General features: G+C 38.9%; 1 protein-coding gene across 1 annotated transcript in view; it reads right to left on the bottom strand.

The window, feature by feature from the left end:
- Window positions 1-23,215, bottom strand: part of ADGRV1 (adhesion G protein-coupled receptor V1) — a 481,118-nt gene that overhangs the window by 275,777 nt on the left and 182,126 nt on the right. Inside the window, 8 exon segments of the mRNA XM_006775582.2 lie at window positions 2,513-2,697; window positions 7,726-8,133; window positions 12,061-12,303; window positions 15,209-15,380; window positions 16,195-16,312; window positions 18,494-19,518; window positions 21,223-21,358; window positions 21,985-22,159. Of these exon segments, the coding sequence (XP_006775645.1) occupies window positions 2,513-2,697; window positions 7,726-8,133; window positions 12,061-12,303; window positions 15,209-15,380; window positions 16,195-16,312; window positions 18,494-19,518; window positions 21,223-21,358; window positions 21,985-22,159 (2,462 nt within the window).

Raw genomic sequence — 23,215 nt, 5'->3', positions numbered from 1 at the left:
CATTTAGGAACAGGGGAGGACTGCAGAAGGGGCTTCCTGAAAGGGCACGCAGAGCTTTTCAGGAGCTTTGATGATGCTCCTCGTTAAGAAAAGCAGCCTTAGCCAGTTTGGCTCAGTGGACAGAGCATTGGCCTATGCACTGAGGAGTCCTGGGTTCGATTCTGGTCAAGGGCACATGCCCAGGTTAGGGTTTGATCCCCAGTGGGGGACATGCAGGAAGCAGCCGATCAACGATTCTCTCTCATTCTTGATGTTTCTATCTCTCTCTCCCTCTCCCTTCCTCTCTGAAATCAATAAAAATCTACTAAAAAAAGAAAAGAAAAACAAGTCCCCAGGTCTTGACCATCAGGGTTAAAAGAATACAGTGTAAGCGGATGCTGGTTCTGTACCCAAACCTCAAGTGACACCCAGGCACTGACCTAGGATGAAAGCCCAGGGCACTTTGGAGTCATGGGGCTCAGAATGGAAGATCTATTTCAAAGCAAGTGGTTTACAATCACTTCTGACCACATGGCACAGAGGCCAGCAAGGGTAGTGGAGTCAAGTAGGCCTGGGATTGGCCTGCAGGCCTGGAACTGAGCCCAGGCCTCACCCTGGACTAATCATGTGACCACCAGCAAGCTGTATAAGGCCCCTAGCCTCAGTTTCTACATCCGTAAATAGGAATAATAAAAGCCCTAACCTATCCTTGAACAGCTATTTAAACTGATCTTTTGCAGGAATAAAATATGTACAACTTTTACTAAGGACTAGTTCAATCCATATAACAATTAATATATTATACCGTTAATATCTAGATAAAAAGGCAATTTCATATTGTTCAATCTAATACAGTGTCAGAACTAGAGCAGAGGAATAGTTAATATCAGTTATTATAATTATTTTATTATTTGATCTATCCTGTAACACTTTTATATCTGAGTTGACTATCTCATTGAACTTTACGTGTCTTGTGATCTAAGAAGATAGAAGTCTTACAATACAAACAATATTTAAAATAACATGTCAGCTCATAAAGGGCCCCATAAAGAGATGATTTAAATTATTATACCAATTTTTTAAAATTAGTCTTCAAATATCGACATAACTTAATGAATACTGATCATAGCGTTCATCAATTGTGCCGCGCCAGCACAGCCAAGGGTGAACCTGAGTGGGGCGGCTGAAAGGCTTAGGAAAGACAGACAAGAAAATGAAAGCCGGGTCTCGGTGGGACGCTGCTTCTCTGAGACAGCGACCACGCCCACAGCCATGCCTTTAGTTTATAGCAGATGCTACAAGGCAAAGTAAGGGCGTGATCAAGATGTTTACAACATTATCGTGGGTTTCAATCCTACTCAACTACATGCACCTGAACTCTGTCAAGCCCACATCACTCAGGCACGTGGGGCCATGTGTTCGGACCATAGGTCCAAGCTTACAACTACAGCTGTTGGCTATAATTGTGCTGGGAGGGCTCTGCCCTCTAAGCTGGGACTTGCATGTGGCAGAGAAGACTGTGCCCTCTCATCAGTCCAAGGCTTAAACCTGTCCAAAACACTGTAGCCACTCCCCACAATCAATAAATAAAAAATAAAGTTTATAGAGGCCCTGGCGGGTAGCTCAGTGTGTTGGAGCATCGTCCCGATACGCCAAGGTTGAGTGTTCCATCCCTAGTTAGGGCACATACAGGAATCGACCACCCTGTATGTGGAACAACAAACTGATGCTCTCTCTCTTCCTTCCTCTCTCTCTAAAATCAATCAATACAATCTTAAACTTTAAAGAGATAATATAAACATTTTAAATCAGACATGTCCCATTAAATAATAATCATTGCTTTTTAAATAACGGATACTACTCAGTGAGAACTGGGAGGGAAATCTCCATTTTTCACGCTTTTTTTTATTTATTATCAACCATGTTTATGTTAAATCAAATAGAAATAAACATTTTTAGAGCTTTGTACTACACTTACCCCGTTTAAAACACCATGACTTCTAAAGACTATTAACATACAGTTACAAAATTAATTACATAAATACTAATAAACATGAGCCACTTTTTATTTTTTCCTTTCCTCTTGCTTGCGTTCTGCCATGAAACGACGAGTATGAAGTTCAACAACATTCTGAGAGATGCCTCCAAACAGATGAAACTGAACCACAGCTCCAGGGAACCACCTGTTACCAGCACATCAAAGCACACATCTAACGGTGGGAATCACCTTCCTTTTTTTCCAGATTGTATCTTCTATTCATTATAGGAGTAAGAGTAAAGAAAAGGCCTTTTATAAAAGACCCTTAAAAACAGGAGGAATATATTGTTGCCAGGATAAATTTATAATTTATTTTTCTTGATGTAACTACTGTGTTTTTTTTTCAAATAATTAACTTCGTTTGTGCACTAGTACAATGCATTAACTCTATAGTCACTAGTTACATCATATAAATGTTATTTGCACTGCGTATTACTTTGTAAACTGTGAATGAATAACATAGAAAGCACAGCTAGTGTATTAAACGATACTTACTTTTCACCCGGTGAACCACAGGTAACATCGGTCAGCAGAGAAAAGGCAAAATCCTCAGTCACTTCAGAAAAGTGGCTGAATCCCCTAGTGTCCTTGCGCTTTGGGTTAATAAGAGCACAAAGAATATCATAGAAGAGATTTCGGTTTTCAATACTGAATGCTTGCTTTTTTCCTTCAACAGTTATCTGGGGAAAAACAAATATAAAAAACATCTTAATAAACTCTTTAAATGATAATGTATCATATACTATACTGTGTTCTTTATTAACCGTTATTAGCATTAACAAAATAAGGATGAACCTATGAAGAATTTAAGAGAAATCAGGATCAAAATTATATTTCAAAAATATCCATTTGTACTTTAAAAAGCATAAACAATCATTTATAAAGAAAATGCATAATCACCATAATATGTTCTATTTAATAACTAAACTAAGCCTAAAATGGTTGCATGGGTCGCTTACTTTTAACTACAATAATTAACATCATGAGTCAAAATTAATCTCTTTTATATCTACCCCAAGGATTATTATTTTGACCAACTAAGGAAATAAATACAAGAATGTCCATATAGAAGCAAGATTATTCTTTTTAAAAATATATATATTTTTTATTGATTTCAGAGAGGAAAGGAGAGATAGAAACATCAATAAGATAGGATCAGGGATCGGCTGCCTCCTGCATGCCCCACACTGGGGATCTAGCTCACAACCCGAACATATGCCCTGACTGGGAATCAAACTGTGATCTCCTTGTCCATAGGTCAATGCTCAACCACTGAGCCACACTGGCTGGGCAAGATTATTCTTGATTATAAGTGTTCAATGAACAGAAACCACCACATGTCACTAAACTCCTGAAACATCAAATGAGAAAATCCTATTCCAACCAAGAGTAGTTAAGAACTCCATGAGTATGAGCCTTCCTACCTTAAAGAGCTGGGTTATTTGCTGTTTGAGGGAACAGGAGACTAAGAGGAGAAATAGCTTCATGATTTGGCTTTTTCCTTGCCAGAATGACGGAGGCCACATCTTTATTGTCTGCCCAAGCTTTGATGTGAAGCCACTGACTTGTTATTCCACGCACTCTTATATATCTGAGAAGCCCCTATTAATTCTTCAAAATCCAAATTAGTCATCATTTCTCTATGACTTCTACACTGGGCCCCACCTGCCTGGTCATTTACATGATCACTCCCTTTGTACTTTGCACGTAGTTTTATTAACAAACTTATGATGACAATGTTGAAATGATTTGTCTGTTACTCCTACTAGTTAGCTCATTGAAGAAGTGGCTCATGTTTCCCACATTTTTTAAATAGTTTTATAATCTATATGGTACCAAGCTGTTGGCTGCACTCAAAATCCAAGTGTAAGAGTAGCAATCCCAACGATAGTAAGGCAGAATGGAGAACAATCCATAAGGAAAAGATGATAAAAACGACAGAATAAAAATTTAACAAAGTAAAAACTACAATGGAGACAGGGGACAGCTCATTGGATACCGAAACAAATGGAATATGTTCAATGGAAAATAAGCTCAATATATGCTCCCAGGACTCAGAGAAAATATAACAAACGGGACCAATCCACAAGATACACCAAGTACATAAAAGGAGCAACTAGAGGTAAAACCTACACAGTTCCTTGATAAGCTAAGGAAATACTTCCATCTAAAAATGCAGAGCTTGCTTATACCAGTGAAAATAAGAAAAAGAAATAACACCAGATGTATCTGGTGACTTTTAAAAGAGTTAAAAAAAATCTTACCAGAAAAACAGACAGGAAAATAACTACTAACAGAGAAACAAAAAATCAATTTGACATCAGATTTTTTTTTTTTTTTGCAAATGAAATGCCAGAAACCACCAGAGCAACATGTGGAGTTGTGAGAATTAAAGGCTGTGATCCAAAATTCTAGAGCCACCCAACCATTCATGCACATTCAAGGGCAAAAGAAAGTTTTAGGAAAACACACAAAAACCAGAAGGCCATTTATATAACCCTTGGTTTATAGAGGTGCTATTCTCAGCTAGTATACTAACTCCTCTAATTCTTAAAACAATCTTGTAAGGGGGGGCTAATATTATTTTGTTTTGTTTCCAGATAAGGAAACAGAGGCAGAAAGAGAATGTGTTGCTTTCTGAGATGGTGAGTGTCCCATGAGGCACTGCGACAGCCCCCCTACCCTGACTGGAAACATCCCCCTACCTGCGTGTCCTAGAATAACACACATTGGCTCAGTTTGCAGCCAGGGCAGGCAAAATTACTGCAAGCACAAAATATACAACCAGGAGTAAAATATAGACAAAGTCTAAATCACTGTCAGTGTGATTATAAAATAAATCCAATGCGAAAAAGCATTCTAAAAATAGAAGATATATATTATTAAAATATATGATAAGAATATTTTGTTCTAAAGGGACATTTTTACATAAACAATAAAAAGAACCTCCCACCCCCCAATTATTAAAATTGGCTTACAAAAAAGTACAGAGCCTGAATCAACCATGGAAAACATTTTTTTTAAACTGTCAGGAAGAAAACAAAAAAGGAGATCTTTGGAAGGGGTGGAGAGTCCTTCAAACTTTCACAGAACATATTATTCCTGTGCTTTCAAGTGTTCCAGAACACAAAATTAAAGGCAACGCCTCTTGACTCATGTTTTACCAAGCTTTCATAACCTGGAAACCAAAACCCTAAGAAATTAAGTTTTGCACATCAAATCCAGCAGTCTTAAAAGACCAAAATTATTATTAAAAACAACAGCATTTTAAATAATTTTCATTTTAATATATGTATCTAGGAAAATCAAAGGAAAGAATATTGTCATAGCAAAAATTTGCCCAAACCCACAGCTGAATTTTATCCAAAATACAGTGAGTCATTTAAAGTTCATGCTCTCTTCTGCACAGAGTTGTGTCCTCTGAACATAAATAAGAAGTCACTTCTGGTGAGTGTAATAACAATATGTAAGATTTATTGAGCTCTTCCTATAAAAATATATAGTATAGAGCAAATTCTGTTTCAAAGAAGCTAAAATCTGGGGGGAAATAAAACTTACAAATATGAAACAATTTTACTTAAAATATACAACCTTGTAGAATGAACTTCTATCCAGTACATGAATGTTCTACTCCTGAATTTGAGGTTATCTTAGAGTTTATATTAAGTGCATTTAAAATACATGAATGGCTGCCAGATATAGTTTAAGTGACTCTATTTGATTTCAGGTAAGTAACCAATAATTGTTTCATATAAATACTAAAAATGGTTTCATTCATTGTGAAATTCAAAGTTAACTATATTTACTTGCTAAAATTAGACCCTACTATGTGTGATCATATACATTTTTGGTGCCTGTTTTATTTTCTTATTATTATAAATATGTTTAAAACATGAAAATTCTTATGCATTTTATGGATATCCCAGGCCCCTCTTATGATGCTTATTTTTTCTGCTTTTTGTTATTATATGCTATGCTGAAATAAACATTATTATTATACATATATTTGTATAAATATTCCCAACACCCATTAGTTGTCTTTATTTTTCTTACTTTATTAATCCCAGGTTTTATTGAGATCTAATTGACATATAACTTTAGCTTTCTTTTGATCTTGCTTATGAAATATGCAAAAATAAATTTTGCTTAAATTTTATGTGGTGAAGTTTATCAATCATTTCCTGTATGACTTCTGGGCCTCCACTTCAAACTTATGTATTAAAAATGACTCACACTTCCGGTCAAGATGGTGGTATGGTGGTGTAGGAACTACTCGCCTCCTCCCACAACAAAATCAAAATTACAACTAAACTACATCACAACCACCACTCAGAACCTCCTAAAATCTAGCTGAGTGGAAGTCCTACAATCAGGGATTTAAAGAAGCGACATCGAGACTGGGGCAGAGAATAGGCGGGTCCCAAACCCACATGTGACGGGTAAAAATCAGGAGGGATATTTCGGCAGCAAAGCTACCGCGCTGAGGAGCAAGGGGTCCCAGACCCATAGCAGACTCCCCAGCCCAGGGTTCCAGTGCCAGGAAGAGAAGTCTCTGCATGAAATAGTCACTTTTCTTCGCTTTACACTATTTGGCAAGGCCTCCTCTTCCTATCTGTGTGCTTTGTAATATTTTTTCCTACCCTTCAGGCATTGGATGTAAGAGACATATAAAAAGTAAAGTAGGCATGACCCTCTGAAACCCCGTTGTAAACATTTTAGGATTTAAAGTTCACACGTAAGAAATATAGTACTTAAGAATTCATATGCACGTACTCAAAATCTTTTTTCCTTGTATATCAATATATGGATAAATATTTTTATAAGAAAAGCCTCAAATAAACCCCGATAAGAGTCTTTTCCTTTAACAATGATGCTTTTTAGATATGCTTCATTTATTCTTAGGGTCTAACATCTCCATTTAACTCCACCATTTGCAGAAGTGTAAACAAATAAATAGGCTTAAAATTAAACCTGGTTGGTCTAAGTCCATACCCATTTGAATGCCTGAAGTTATCTGGTCATTGCTGAGTTATTCTGTTCTGTGAAAGCTTTCAGGGCCTGGGAGGAGCAAAGACCAAGCTGAGGGCAAAAGCTCCTGTTCTGTATCATTTAAGCAGGACGAACTGGGAATCTAGTTCAAGTTCTCTTTTTATGGACTCAAAAAACAGAGGCACTTTCAAAAGGTATTTGTCCACTTTCTGAAGAATCAGACGGAGCCTGTAGCTTCTGACATCTGCTGCCCCTTTTCTGACACTGGCTATCCTTGCTGCGGCAGCAGCTAAGTCATCACTCTCTGAGTTTAAGACCGAAGTTTCCAAGCCCTAACTGGTTTGGCTCAGTGGATAGAGCGTCGGCCTGCAGACTGAAGGGTCCCAGGTTCGATTCCGGTCAAGGGCATATACTTTGGTTGCGGGCACACCCCTGGCCGAGCTGATCGATGTTTCTAACTCTCTCTCTCTCCCTTCCTCTCTGTAAAAAATCAATAAAATATATTTAAAAAAAAAAGACTGAGGTTTCCAAACAGGTGTAAGTCACATGCAAGCAAAAGTACATTATCAGATATGATACGCTCCACTTCTATGCTCAGAAATTTCACTCTATTATCATTTCATGATCACTGACATTATAAATGTGTATGTGTGTTTGTTTTTATTTTTCAAATTCACGAAACCTTCCGGAACCAGCTGCCGACACGCGCCGAGGCTTACCTTGTGTATTAGGTGCATCACGGCACTGAGCTGCTCGTCGGTGCTCTCTGCGGCCGCCTCCACGCTGAGGCCGTGGAGCACCCTGCGGAGGATGTCCCCGTCCAGGGGCTGCTGCAGCTGCTCCGCGAGCCCCCACACGGCCTGCGCGGCTGCGTCGGCGACCAGCGTGATGTTGGCAGTCCCATACGCGGGATCGACGCGGGCACCGCCTTTTGGGTCAAAAAGTACAACCTGGAAGCGTTTAGGAAATGGATTTAAAGACCCTGTCTCTGGGGTTAGGACGACATCCAATACGGCGTTTCTCTGGCCAGGTTCGAAGACCAAGGTGCCTTCGGTTCTCACAAAATCCTTCCCAGAAAGAGCTGGAGAGATGAGCGTCCGGCCCACTGTCTCGGTGCTCCTCAGCTCCTGGAAATCAAACAACACGCCTCAGTGAAGCTGCGGCACCTCTGATCTTGTCCCACACAAACCCTGACTCAGCAAATTCTATTTTTCTTAGACTGACGGGTCGTGACAACATTACAACGAAATCAGTGGGTTTTAGACTTTTTCTAATCTCCTCAGGTAAAGGGGAAAATGTACAACAAACAGTGAGGAGGTCAGGAAAGACAGATGCCTTAGAGTAGACCAAGAAAGAGAATTACAATTGTCCCGACTACCTCACAGAATTTCTCCGACTGTGAACACTGTGCTTAAATAACACGGGCTGCAAATGCAAGTATGGAGGAAAAGAGGGAATACAAGCTCAATCTGCATTTTTGCCTGGAAATGTGGAGGAGATGGGGTTTGGGGAGAAAAGAGAAAGCGGAGGGAAGAAAGGAGGAGCAGGAGGAATGGGTCTCTTGTCATTTCTACTGAGATATGAAAACACCTTAAGGAATAAGGACCTGGGGCATACACACACCTGCATTTCCTTGAATTGTGGTTATTAAAAGCTTTTTGTAAATCGAAGCATGAGAACTTAGTCAAGGAAGAACCAAAGTAATGTGAATTTGCTTACTAATGAGCAAACTAATACTAAACTCCCAATACCTGTCAGGCGGCATACGGTGGTTGCAGATAGGAACAACAGAACCCCTGCACTCACGGAGCCTAGCAGAGGACATGCTACAGAAGTTATAGAATTAACAACATAACTTTATAGGAAGATAAATTCTATGAAGGAAAGTAAGACTAGGCAGGGGCATGAGGGTGATGGTAAGGGTACTACTTCAGATAAGGTTGCTCAGGGAAGCTGTTGATGTGACATTTGAGCAGAGACCACATTGGTGTAGGGGAACAGGGCACATAGGATCTAGGGGGAAACATTCTAGACAGAGGGAACAGCAATTACAAAGGCCCTGAGGAAGAGCCAGAGGGCCAATGTGATTGGAACAAGGTCAAAAGTACAAGAAACTGGCACCAGAGAGGTGGGCAGGGGCCAGATCATGTACATCCATTTTACAAAGTGTGGCAGGAATACCCTGGAGGTTTCCAGGAGAGTGACAGATTTTATATTTTTGTGACTGTTCTGAAAAATATGTATATGAATATTATACATATATATTATTATATAATACATATACATAAAGGATATGTAGCAGGGGATATGCATGAGGCAGGGAGAAGAGATAACTGAAGTAGAGTTGTATAAGTAGAAAGAGTGCTATGTGCACAGATTGGAAATATACTTTGAATGTCGAGTCAGTAGGACTTCCTGGCTAATACAGTGTTGGGTGGAAAGGAAGAGGAGAATTGAGGATGTTTGCTTTGATGAACAGTGGAAAATGGGAAATGATGTTAAGGGAGAAATCAAAAGTTATTTATTATACATATTAAGTCTGAGATACCTTTTAAACATTCAAATGAGTATGTCAAGTAGAGCAATCAGATATGTGAGTCTAGATCAGGGTAGTGAAGAAACTGGTGATAACAATTCAGGAGTTCTCATCTAATAGATGATATTTGACGAAAACAGGCCTACATACTCGGTCTTGGTGCACCCCATTACTTCTTGGTCGGGAAGACTACCTGGGCAACAGGAAGAAACTGCCAGTGAGGTAAGGGCTAAGAGTAGGTAAGGGGGATGTTCCAGAAGTCCAAAGGAGAAGAGCATCTTCCACAAAGAGGAAATGACCAAGTGGGCCAAAAAATGAAAAAAAAAAATCAATGAAGATAAAAGGTTTTTAAGAACACCTGAAGCAAAATGGTAAAAAAGCAAAAAAAAAAACCTTGTTGAAAGAAACAACACAAGAATGGATAAACTAAAGTATCCATTGGAATACAATGTCACAGTGACAGTGAAAGAACTATACACATGGACAGGCTGAGCAAAAGAAGCGCACCATCAAACAATACAGTTGGCAGAATCTCATTTGCATAATTTCCAAAAGAGGTAAACTGAAACAGCATATGGTAGATGGTAAAAGCAAGGGAATAATTCAAAAGCAAGGGAATAACTCAACATGAAATTCAGGATACAGGTTACCTGCAAGTTGGGGAGAGGTTATCCTGCAAGGAAAAGGCAGGAGAAGGGTCCACAGTATCTAGCTCTATGATCCTGATCAAGCTCCATTTCTTAAGCTAGGTGGGGGTGATTTTTTTTACTACAAACTGCACATACACATTCTGCCCACTGTTTTCCTGTAGGATTTATTTCAGAATTCAGACATTGAAAGGAAATGGAATCATCAAAATGTTCTTGTGTTTATAAAATACATATAAAAACAAGAAGCACTATGCAGTTGAAAAGAAACAATGGAAAGCAACACAGAAATAGCCTTTGCCTGCAACAGGCAATGTGTGCATAGGAGGGAAGGCTTACTCTTCCTTGTGTGCTTTGGGCCAGTACGCACACATATAAACGAGAGCATTTGAATGGGTTTTCAAATTTGGATTCGCTATAGGCCTATGGAATTTAATGTTAACTAACTGGAATGAGTGATATTTTCATTATCTCAAAACTTTATATCCCTTACCTTTTTATCAGAAATATGTGGATATAAGAGAACGAGTGCTGAGACTATAGTATTTATGTCCTGGGATTGCTGACCCACAGAGTATGTGCACTACAGCTACTGTTTTAACTACATAATGAAAAACTATTTAAAGAGGTAAAATGAGGACTGATATCATTGTAACAGACTCGCAACTTGGTCCATAATTTCCTCATTCTTGCCTGCTACTGAAAATAGAATTATATGTCTTTGCCTTCTAGTACTATGCCTAGCATTAAGAGAGAGAAAATACAGAGGCAATGAAGCAATAGGGAAATAAAATACCAGAGAAGTAAAACTTTTATTTCTAATTTTAAAAATTGAACTTTTCATTCTGCGATAATTGTAGACTTACATGCAGTTTACAAGCTATAATAGAGTGACCTCCTGGGCCCTTTACCCAACAGCCCTCTTTGGTAACATTCTGCATAATCGTACTAGCTCACAACCAGGATATTGACATTGATACAGTCACGATACAGAACATTTCCATCCCACAGTGTTATAAAAATGAGATGAGTTACATGCTAGGGGCAGCATGTGTTTTGCAAGAAATCATTTATGAAGAATCTAGAAAGACTAAAAATAAATATGACAGAGATATTGGCACTCAGATTCTTATTTTGGCAACTTCAATTCCCTTCTCATCAGAGTACAGGTTTGATCCATAGCCCCAGTCAAAGCCTGTGTAGGAGGCAACCAGTAGATGTGTCTCTCTCACATCAATGTTTCTCTCTCTCTCCCCTCTCCCTCCCTCCCACTCTCTAAAGACCAATGGAAAAATATCCTTGGAGGAGGGTTAACAAAAAAATAATGCTGGAAAGGTGCATGGTGTTGTCTGACCCAATCCCAGGATCTGGTCACTTCATGTCACATAGTACTGCTCTTCTGAGTCCCTGGATACCTACCTGATCCCTCTCTTTCACCTGATGTCACCTAATAGGACGGATTTGAAAAGTGGCAGTAACACCACATGAGCTCATGGATTTAAAGAAATATACAGATCAGTTGGTGCTTGAAATTCCAGAGAAGATTTTCAACTAGTTCATCTATAAACAATAACAAAGACCCTTGCTTTTTGTTTCTGGTCTTATATAGTCACACTGTGAAGAAATTTTAACTCTCTAAAGATCTTATAAGACAGATTTATGCAAGACAGTTTGCATTACACAACCAACTTTTCTGAAAGAAAGAAAAATACAAAACACTACCATTTTAAAACATGAAGTTTAATATAATAAATATAATGTGACTTATGATACAATCGTAAGAAAATAATGTATTGCTCATTCTCTATTTCACTACTCATGCCATGGTTAAAGAAGAAAACCTTAACTGTTAATAATTACCTCATGCTTACCTGGGTACCGAAGTTAACAGACACCATTAGCCCTGTCCCAGAATCTCTGGACACCTGCAAACGGATTAAAGTGGCCTTTTTGTGAGCCACTGGTAGCCGAGAGCCCACAGAAAAACACACGAGGCTCCGAGGCTCAGCACTCTGTAAGAATCTGATCTGCGCAAATCTCGCGCTACTGTTTATCGCTGCTCCAGCAGTGACTTCGTACAGCTCCGCAAAAAAATGCGTTTCAACTTGTGGCATCTGATCATGAAAAAAAAGAGACTGCCATTTTTTCTATTTTTAGATAATTCTGATGTTAATAATTGGTACTGTTCATACATAATTACAGAAATAAATGAATATTTAGAAATACAGTCTATATGATTACAGAATTAAAATCTTATGTTAGATTACTATGGAATTTATGAAACACCATTTTTCTCCCTGGGTAAGCTTCTTACTATAAAAATCAATGTCAGGAGACAATCTATGTGCACTTCAATAAGCAAAAGTATAAATAAAATATATGCATACAATGAAATGCTATTTAACAGTTAAAAGGAATGAAGTATTTCAGTATTTTTCCGTATGGATGGATCTGAAAACAGAATGAGTGAAAAACCAAGTTGCATGATGGTATGCATAGCATGATACAATAAATGTAAAGCTAAAATCACATCAAGCTTACCACATATCATTAATGAACACATATTTACTTAAATATTTAAAAATTAAAATGCCATGGCTAGTTGGCTCAGGTGGAGGGGTTGGGTTGGGGACAGGGCAGGGCATGGAGCTGCTCTGGATAGGGGAAAAAGAGAGCTTCAACTTTGCCAGGAAGGTTTTATTTTTAAAGGGTTAGACATAAATATTGATAATAAATCGTCAGTTTGGTAGTTTTATGTATTTTCCAAAATTTAGAATCAAATAAGTCTAAATTTAGGCAAAATAAAATTAAATTTTGACCCTGTTTAAAACCGATAACTTCCATAAGAAAGTTACATATAGTCTTAGTAATTTAAAGGATTAAGAATTCTAACAAGATACCAAGGGAGGCATCCTGGAGAAAGTGGTGTCCTTCAGGGAGACTTAGTAAATGTGGGGTTGTGGGCATAAAACTATTTGAACAAATGCATAGAAGAGGATTTAAATGTTTTCAAGTAGATAATATGACCAAAATTTTTTTCTAACCCTCACCCAAGAGTATGGTTTATTATTGGTTTTTAGGGAGGGAGGGAAGAAGGGAGGGAGAAAGAGAAAAAAAGAGGGAGCGAGAAACATCAATATGAGAGAAACATTGATCTGTAAACACCCCAACTGGGGGATCGAATCCACAACCTAGGTATGTGCTCTGACCAGGAATCGAACATGCAACCTTTTTGGTGTACTGGGCAATGCTTCAATTAACTGAGCCCCCCGGCCAGGACTGATCAAATATTTTGAATACTGACATTTCAGTTCCTCCTTTTCAGTGTGATAGGATATATTAGTAGCTAATGAAATACCGTAAATTAGAAAAAAAAATCAGTGGGAAGTCAGTATTTTAAAAACTTATTTCCTAACTCTATCATTATCAAGGTGGTCCACCATTAATTCTCACATAGCTCTCTAGTCCATAGATTAAGACTTCTAAAACTCTTTCTGATGAAAAAAAAAATCATGTTTTTGGGCAGTATTGGTTGAATGGCTTAGCTCAGGAAAAATCAGGCTGGCTGTGGAATGTTATTGCTATAAAGCAAATAAATTCCCAGAGATTCTTAAAGCAAAATGAAAATTACCAGTTTAATAGGGTTTCAGTGACATGACATGACAATTTGAATAGCAAAAAGAAAATCACTTAGTAAATAATTAAAATTAGTTGAATTTGACACTTTTAAAAAAGAAAGGTGTGTATAAGTGGACCTACACAGTCCAAACCAGTGTTGTTCAAGTCAATTGTATTTTTGGTCTATAGTTGGGAATCTTGAATGTGGAGGGCTGACGTAAGTTAGAAGTGAATCTCCAACTTCAAAGGCAGGTGGTACCCATACCCCAACATATGTTTGGGGTCAACTGTAATTGTATTTGTGTGTGCTTTTTCTGCTGTTTTAAATGTTTGGCATATCCAAGGGAGCGTCGACCCATGAACCAAGAGGTCACTGGTTTGATTCCTGGTCAGGGCTCTGCCCAGGTTGTGGGCTCAATCCCCAGTAGGGGGCATACGAGAAGCAGCCAACTGATGTTTTTCTGTCACAGATGTTTCTGTCTCCCTATCCCTCTCCATTCCTCTCTAAATATACATATATATATGTATGTATGTATATGTACATATACGTGTGTGTATATATATATGTATATATATACTTTTGAACATTCATAATATTATGACTGGTTTTTGTATTAAATATTTGAGTTTAATAAGTTAAGTAGTAGACAAACAATAAATACTACTGAGTGCTCCCTAGGCATTAAAGTATCACAGAACAGTCATTTTTTAAACAAAAGCCACACATGATTACTAAATGACTAAGGCTCTGTTAGGACATCAGTGGCCAATACCACCTGAATAATGCAGATTCCTTTGGAAAGAGGGGGAATGCCTGTCTCCTGAGTGTCATGGGCAACATGAACCAATAGAAATTCATCCAAAGGCCGAGAGGCCACACTTAAGCATGGCCTCTCTGCCCCTTAGGTGGATCAAAATGGAACTTTCTAACTGTAGATGAAGGAAGAGAACTTTTATCCTATGATGAAATCCATAGACATGATATGATTAAATCTATAGATATAATAAAAGCAAAACACTAAATATTCAGAGTAACCAGAGATACTAATTGGCTGAAAATGATACAAGGGACCATTCACACATTGAGCAGGTGGGCCAGGAAGAATCTTAGAAATGACAAGAAACAGAAACAAAGAAAACTGATGAGCTTTTTTAAAAAATTGAGATATAATTGTCATATAACTAGTATTAGTTTTAAGTATACACTAATGAGCTTATTTATAAAAATTCTCTAATGAAATCAATTCTAAGTCTGTCACCCAGCAAAGAGATTTCGATATTACACCTAGACGAGACATAGTCTCCACATGACCAATGTGTGTTCGATAAAGTGGTTTTAAAATACTAATTCTAAAGCAATACAACTAGAAACTGACAATGCTATGGCTCCTCATTTCTTACCTTGCCAGGTTTGAGCTCCATGGTGATGGAGCACTTTGTCTGACCTGTTGCACAGGTTGTGGTCCCAGACACAGAGAGAAGTGCATCCCTCAGGTTCACTCCGTCCTTCTGGAGCACAGGGGACGTCTTGTTAAATGTGACTCGCCAGGAGACCTTGACATCTTCAAAGGCCCTAGGAGCAAAGCAAAACCTTTGCAAATGCAGCAACGGAGTGCCTTACCCTGTGTCTGATGCTTCTACCGCCCACGTGTTCCCACAGGGCCTGTGTACCCTTCATCCAAAGCACGTCCTGTACATAGTAATATTTTACCACACTCTACTCAATCTGGAATACGTATTCATTGAACCACTGTGTATCAGGAATGTGAAAAATATAATTATATTTTTCTGCTTACTATGTCTCTTACCAGAAATATGAAAATGAAAATAACAGAGAACTTCTGGGTCCAAGTAAATGTTCCTCATTTGTCTTTTAATAATAATTCTTCTAAAGAAAAAACACAACTGCTAAAAAAATCGGTTGTTATAAAAATAAAGGGTAGGAGATGGCCTACATTTTCAGAGATTATGTAGGCCCCAGATTGTAAAGATAATACATGTACATGTACATACCTAGTGCATGTATATGATGAGCATTCAGAATGTGTGTACTATACAATATTAAGTCACGAGCAAAATTTTTGGTGCTCCATGTGTCTCTAACAGTAAATGGTTGTGCATGCAGAGTGATCACACTATAGTAAATACAATGCAGTGATAACTTACATACGCTGCACCTTATGAAGTACACTACATTCAAGGTAGCCCTAAGTCATGCTCCTAAACCAAGTGTGTTAAATCACAGACTAAGAACCAGAGCATTTGAACACTGACACACCAAATTCCACACTACTTTTTATCAACATTTGAACCTGCCTTTACCACTTTATGAATTCAAATACAGACACACAGGCTGTTACATCTTCCATGTACATGCACACACACACCTGTTTGGCTGCCTTGTGACAGTAAGATGCAGTCTGTTTCTATCAGCTCCTTCACCCAGCTCGAGCCCACTCTGGGACCCTTCACTGAATCCTATGATGCCATTTTGAAGATCACTCCCTGAAAAGAAAAATGCAGGGTTATATAGTATACTTAAGACTTCAAAAGATCTCCAATGCTCCACTAATCTTCCCAGCTGAGTTGGTATAAAAGATCTTTACTAAAAATAGGCTAGAATAAAAATGATGGCTAACACTTTTAGAACAGAAGACCAGAAGAAAGAAAACTTCAAATCCTACTCCCCACCCTGAGATACATGCTCATCTCTCTCCGATGAGACTCTATATCTCATATCCCTTGATGTTTTATGTGTTTACTAAAGGCCCAGTGCACAAAATTCGCAATCCGGGACCCCTCAGGGGATGTCCTACTGCCGGTTTAGGCCCGATCCCTCTCACAATCTGGGACCACTGGCTCCTAACCATTCGCCTGCCTGCCTGCCTAATCGCCCCTAACCACCTCTGCCTCGGCCCCCACCACCACGGCTTCGTCCGGAATGACGACCTTCAGCTGTCCAGTCTAATTAGCATATTATACTTTTATTGTTATAGGTTGTTAAGAATCAGTGTATCCTCACAGAATGCAAGTTCTACCAGAGCGGCAATGCTGTATTTACTGCTGCATCCCCAGGACCAAGAACAGTGGCCAGCACACTGTAAGTGTTCAATAAATATTTATTAAGTAAATGAACTCCCTTTAACTGATTTACCTTCCTATAAAAGAGTTGACCAGAGACCATCTATATTACACATTCAGTTATTTGCCCCAGAGAAAAACAGAACTAATAAGGAACTCGTGAGTAACTCTGAGTAAAAGAAAGTCATCTGAGCAACACTCAGACAAGTGTCTTTGCTGTTGTTTTTTTAACTCACAATCCTGGATTTCACTGTTACACTGAAATCCAGATTCGGGCATGGTTGCCAGTGTAATTTCATACACTGTTGCAATCCTTTAATTTCTACTGAAGTTAAATTATTGTCAATTGAGGTTACAGGCACCCTCATACTACAAAATTGTATTTAAACTGGAAAAAATGTAGGGTCTGCACTGCACTGAAATAGTGACTGTTTTTTCATAGTGTCATCTTAAACTCTCAGCACTGTGTAAAATTTATAAATGTCTGTATAAAACAACAGAGTATGCAAATACTTACTGTAATGTATTGATAAGACGAACTAGCCTACCTAAAGAAATATAGTATGATTTCAGAGGAAAATTGCAAATTATCTCCAAAATATTTTATAAGCTACATGAGGAATTCTTTAAAAAGTCATCATATTTTAAGCTATTATAATATGTACACTCAGCCGAAACTGGTTTGGCTCAGTGGATAGAGCGTCGGCCTGCGGACTGAAAGGTCCTGGGTTCGATTCCGGTCAAGGGCATGTACCAGGGTTGCGGGCACATCTCCAGTGGGAGATGTGCAGGAGGCAGCTGATCGATGTTTCTCTCTAATCGATGTTTCTAACTCTCTATCCCTCTCCCTTCCTCTCTGTAAAAAATCAATAAAATATATTTTAAAAATAATAATATGTACACTCAATAGAAAAAAAAAGCTATGTAATATACTGCATTGGTCCAAAACAAAAACAAAAGAAGATAGTTTTAATCTGTTTCCCAACAAATACAAAGAATTTCTTGATAATGAGATCTTAGACTTTGGAATGGATTATTGAAAGTGGTTTGGTAATCCAGAATGAGGGTTCAAAACAGGATAGGCAATTGTGTACTTGGATGACTAAATTAAGTATATTCCAGAGGAAGAACATGGACTTACGTATGTTTAAGGTTTTCCATATATTGTGAAAGTATAGACTGTTTAACTAGCTCTGAGCTAAGTAACACTTACAGTCCATTCAATTCTAGCCTAGCACCTCAGAACAGCATCATGTGTTCACGGTGTGGGTCCATGCCATAAGAAGACTATGTGGTTTTCTTTGTTGTTTTTTTACCCATTTTTATTTGTCAATTACAGTTTACTTTCAATATTGTTTTGTATCAATTTCAGGTATACAGTATAGTGGTTGAATAATTATATACTTTACAAAATGCTTCCCCTGATATTGTCAATATCCACCTAGCACCATAGATGGTTATCAGAATATTGACTATATTTCCTATACTGTACTTTAGATCCCCATGAATATTTTATAACTATCTTCTGTATTTCTTAACTCTTATAAAAAAAATCCTACACCACAAAAGTGGTACCTTTTTCTCTCCATCCCCCCAGAGAGGTACCTGTGATAATGATCATGGCAAAAGCTGCAAACCCGGTGTCATCCTTCCCCTTCACAATCTGTGCTCCCCCTTGTGGGTCTGTGAGAAACACGTAGAAGAATTCCTGCCCCTCGGGCTCATCATCGTCCAAAATTTGAACCAATACTTTCCGTTCTCTTTCTCCATCTGCAAATGTAAGGATGAGAGTTTGTTCTGCAAAGTCCTCCTCTTCTACCGCCCACGTCAGGTTGGACAGTCCATAGGCATCGGGAAAGGGCAATGCTTCAGGTAGTAATGCCCAAAATAATCATGGGATTTAAGAAAATAAAACTGTTACACTGACATTGCCAGTAGAGCCACCTGTTCTTCGGATCAGAATTTCTGCTGCGTTCAGTGTCCCATTCTTCATCTCCTCCTCCACGTAAACAATGGGCGGCCCAAGACTGAAGGCTCCATGAATGAAAACATTCGCAGTTCCAGTGGCCGCCTCGGGCCGGGTGACAGGTGTCTCAGGAATAGCAGTTGCCCCAGTATCGGTGGCCACCACTGCAGTTGGCTGTGGAGTGGCAGTTATCTTGGTCACGTCGGGGTGTGCGGTGGAGTCAGTTCCGATGGGAGCGAGACCTGTGTCATCATCATCCCGTATTGTGATCACTGCCACGCTGAAATCCAGACTCAGGCGCGGGCGCCAGGAGGTTTGTGTAAACTTCTGCAATCCTTTCATTTCTACTGCGGTTAGATTAATATAAAAATATTCTTCTATCTCGGGAAGCTGGTCATTAATAATGATTATTTCAAAATGGACCTCGGCTTGGAATTTCTGAAAAAGCAGCTCCCCGTTCTGAACGGGCTCAAAATCTTCCCGTGGCTTGGCACTCCCTGCGGTTGTCTGATAGGAAACTTTAATAAGATTGCCGTGGAACCCAAAGAGTCTTTGTACCTGTAATCTGATCACCTGAGTACCCTCTGACACAACGATATGCCTTGAACTAGGGGAAAACTGAAAGATTCCCATTGGCTCAATTTCGGCAACAGTGAAACCTGATCTGGAAAAAAAAAAAAAAAGAATTGATGAAAATAGAAACACCACACCAGAGACTCATTTTTCACATATTTAAGATGCTGTGCAGGAGGGCATCTTAAAAATGACATGCCCTTTCAAATTCCATAAAACCCTAGTACTTGCTGATGAATAAGTCAGAGCACGGGAAATGTAAGAACAGGAGTTGCTGTCAGCGGCAAGGGGCCCTCACACGTTTGAGCAAAGTGAGGAGCTCAGAGGAGCCTGCTCTGCTTCCCCAGTCAGCCCAGAGCAGCTCTCGGAAAGGCCTGACACGCGAGGCTCTCTGTTACGATCAGTGCACAGGAAACCACAAATTCTTAGAACGTTCTGGACGTCAGCCAAGTTTCTTATCTACCAAATAGAAATAGTTGCCCTTGCTGGATGCAAAATCCTTGCATCATAATGGGCCAATTCCCTCACACAAATGCTACTGGGATTTTATATGTGGACTGGAGGAAAACTTCCATGACTGCATGATTAATCCTTAGCTTTAATCCTGTAGAGTTTTGTTGTGAGTTAATGATTATGTCAGAAGTATCATCAGCCTAATCCAGACCACAGGCATATTTTCTTTGGTTAACAGTTTTGGGTTTTTTTTTCTGAATTTGAATGCCTTTAAGGAAGGACACTCTAGGGTCCACCACTCTCTATGGTAACGCGCTGATAACAGATAGCACAATGGTTAAGAGCTAGATTCAAATCATGGCCCCAACCATTATTATCTGTGTGACGCTAGGTATGTTACATAATCTATATGTGACTCACTTTCTTTATCTATAAAATGGGACTAAAATAGTATCTATGTCATACGGCTACTGTGAAGAATAAGAGTACACACATATCATTCTTAAAGCAAAAAGCATTTGAATTTGTTGCCCTAAAATACATTCTATGGTCAAACACTTTTGAAATGACATAAGTATGAACTAAAGCCATATTTGATGCTACCAACCAGTATCTCCCACACATGAACATATTATATACAGAAACCCACTTGAACGCACACCAATTTTACCCATACGTTTCCCTCCCACTTTCCAAATAAGTAAACTGAAGAACAGAAAGATCCTGTAACGCTCCCCAAGTCACACAGCAAGTAAGTGGCAAGATGAGCTAACTTGTGACAAGTAAGTGGCAAGACTAACTCCATAAGTCTGTGCTAAAGTCTGCCCTCTGCTGTTCTGATCAAGCCCTTCCCAACCAGGAGAAAAGTCAGTTGCTTGTGGCTTGAACGTATTTATCTGCAAGTATTCCGATTTAAATTAAATTCAAAAGAGCCAATGACAGAAGTCATATTATTACTCTATTGTGACGGCTTCTTCTTACTCTGAATCCCTGGGGGAAAGCAGGTATTTTCCAGTTACTTCTCAAAAGACAGCCCCTTTGAAAATAGGTGACTTTGCCATTCCGCTTCTTATTGGAGCTGTTACCCCGGGCCAACCCTCTGGAATCAGAGGCCATGGTGGTGAGCTGTCTGCAAGGCGAAGGGTGGCGGTGCCTCTGTGGAGGTCAGCCTGCCCCGTGGCATCTCTGGCATGCAGGCCATGCCTTACTCCACCACAAACCGTTTTGGCATCTGCTTCAGGGAAAGTGATCTCGTGGCGTGTTTTGTTTTTGTTGTTTTCTTGTGTGTGTGTTTTTCTGTTTCAAAAGATACGTTCCAGACTGTTCTTCCGAGACATCTCACCTAAGCTCGGCCCCGCCGGGGGCACTGCTCTGGACTCCTGAGAGGTGCAGGACAAAGGCCTCTGGCTGGCCAGGGCTGGGAAACGTCCACAACAAGACGCCTTTACTTTGTTCTCCGTGGGAAAAGGAAAGGCTCCCTGGAAGGAAACATGAAAAGGGAAGTAGGCTATCCTTTCTGAGTTCTTCAATGGGGATTCGGCTCTGAAAGATGTAGTGAAATATTCCCTTTTCCAAAATTCTATTACAGGCTACGAAAAGAGGAACATTTTAAAGGTGGGGAAAGAGGGAAATAAACGTACAGCAAGCTCGCTAAAACACATAAACGCTGCCTCCTCTACCCTGTCTTCAACCCCTGGTCCAGGTCAAACCCTCTAACATTTCATCTCACCGACCCTCATAAAACTAATGGTGTAACTGAAAAAGAACGTAGATTAAGTAACAGTTGCTCTACTGTCAAATATTCAGGTGAACATGTACACGAACACAAAGGTGTGCCTTTTTTATTTTTATTATTGTATGATCCAATTTAAGTTTTTAGAACTGCTTTTAACAAACTCCTGATATATAAAGTGAGCTTAGTGACTGCTATTTCCAGTGAGGTATGAAATTTTTAATTTGACTGAATAAACTTTCTCTCATCCTCACCAAGCTATATTATAAAACAAACAGGTCATTTTCCCAGAATAAGGAAGACCCAAGAAAATTAGGCCAATTACATACCTCCATGTATTACAGAGCAGATCTTAGAAAACCTACAACTCACCCAGTTGCGGGGTCATGTTGCCAACAGCAATGAATTCAGGCACTTCTAACCCAGGAGCGTATCCGGCCTCCCAGGAAACCATGATGGAGCCATAGGTGCCTCTCCTAGAAATCACCACTTGGCTTGTTCCGGCAGCGATGTCCATGAGGGAAAAAGCGTCTGATTCAAATCCCACCTGAGGAAAAACATGCTGTGAATATTTAACTTATCTCTATAGACCCTCGTTTTCTGGAGAGTAGAGTAAAAGTCAACTTCCTCTGTGTTCACACAATATATTTTTCCTGTTTTAGAAGATATTCAATTAAAGAGTAATATTTAAGAAATGACATCTGAGACTTGATAGTTTATTCTATTTTGTAATTTTGACTATAGTATATAGCTTTATTTCTTTAAATCAAAATGTAGTCCTTTGAATTAACAATAACCAAAAAGACAAATGTAATTATGGTTAAATGAAAGCAATGGAGTAAAACTGGCAGTGTAGTACGACTTGTTCGTGGGTCTTTATGAAACCCAATTTGTCTAGAAGTGAAATTTGACTTCTTTCTAAGACATAATAATATATTCTTTGTTTATAAAATGAGCACCAGGAACTAGATTTTTTTTATTAAGGTTCTTTTAGATTTTTTATTCAATTGAATATCTTTTTTTTTATTTTTGAGGATAAGAAAGCATCAAAGATTTTTTTAAATAGTCATCTTTTTCATTCACATAAAGTAAGACATTTTCTTTAAGGGCAATCTTCCCAGGGTACCCTGAGATTTATAAATGATTAATAGATGAATTAACTTCTGGTCAATGAGTAAGAATAAAACCAGATTCCTGGCTTTATTTGGACAAATCAGTTTACCTCTTTTGGTCCCCTTATCTATAAATTTGGGATACCAGATGATCAATGATTCTATATTAAGACTCATTCTCCCCATTTTATTTTTTTCTCTTCATTTTTTAAAAAAGAATATTTTTATTTATTTCACAGAGGAAGGGAGAGGGAGGGAGAGATGGAAACATCAATGATGAGAATCACTGATTGGCTGCCTCCTGAACTCCCCCTACTGAGGATTGAGCCCACAACTTGGGTATGTGCCCTGTCTGGGAATCAAACCATGACCTCCTGGTTTATAGGTCAGTGCTCAACCACTATGCCTAAATCAGCACAAACTTGCCATAGGAGCCTCGAAAATGAAAGGCAAATATTCACAAGTTTAGTAGATGAAAAAGACTGAAATAT

Source organism: Myotis davidii, unplaced genomic scaffold (genome assembly GCF_000327345.1).
Source record: "Myotis davidii unplaced genomic scaffold, ASM32734v1 scaffold44, whole genome shotgun sequence".
NCBI lineage: Eukaryota > Metazoa > Chordata > Mammalia > Chiroptera > Vespertilionidae > Myotis > Myotis davidii.
The sequence above is the reverse complement of the archived record's forward strand: the minus strand, read 5'-3'. Positions and strand labels throughout refer to the sequence as shown.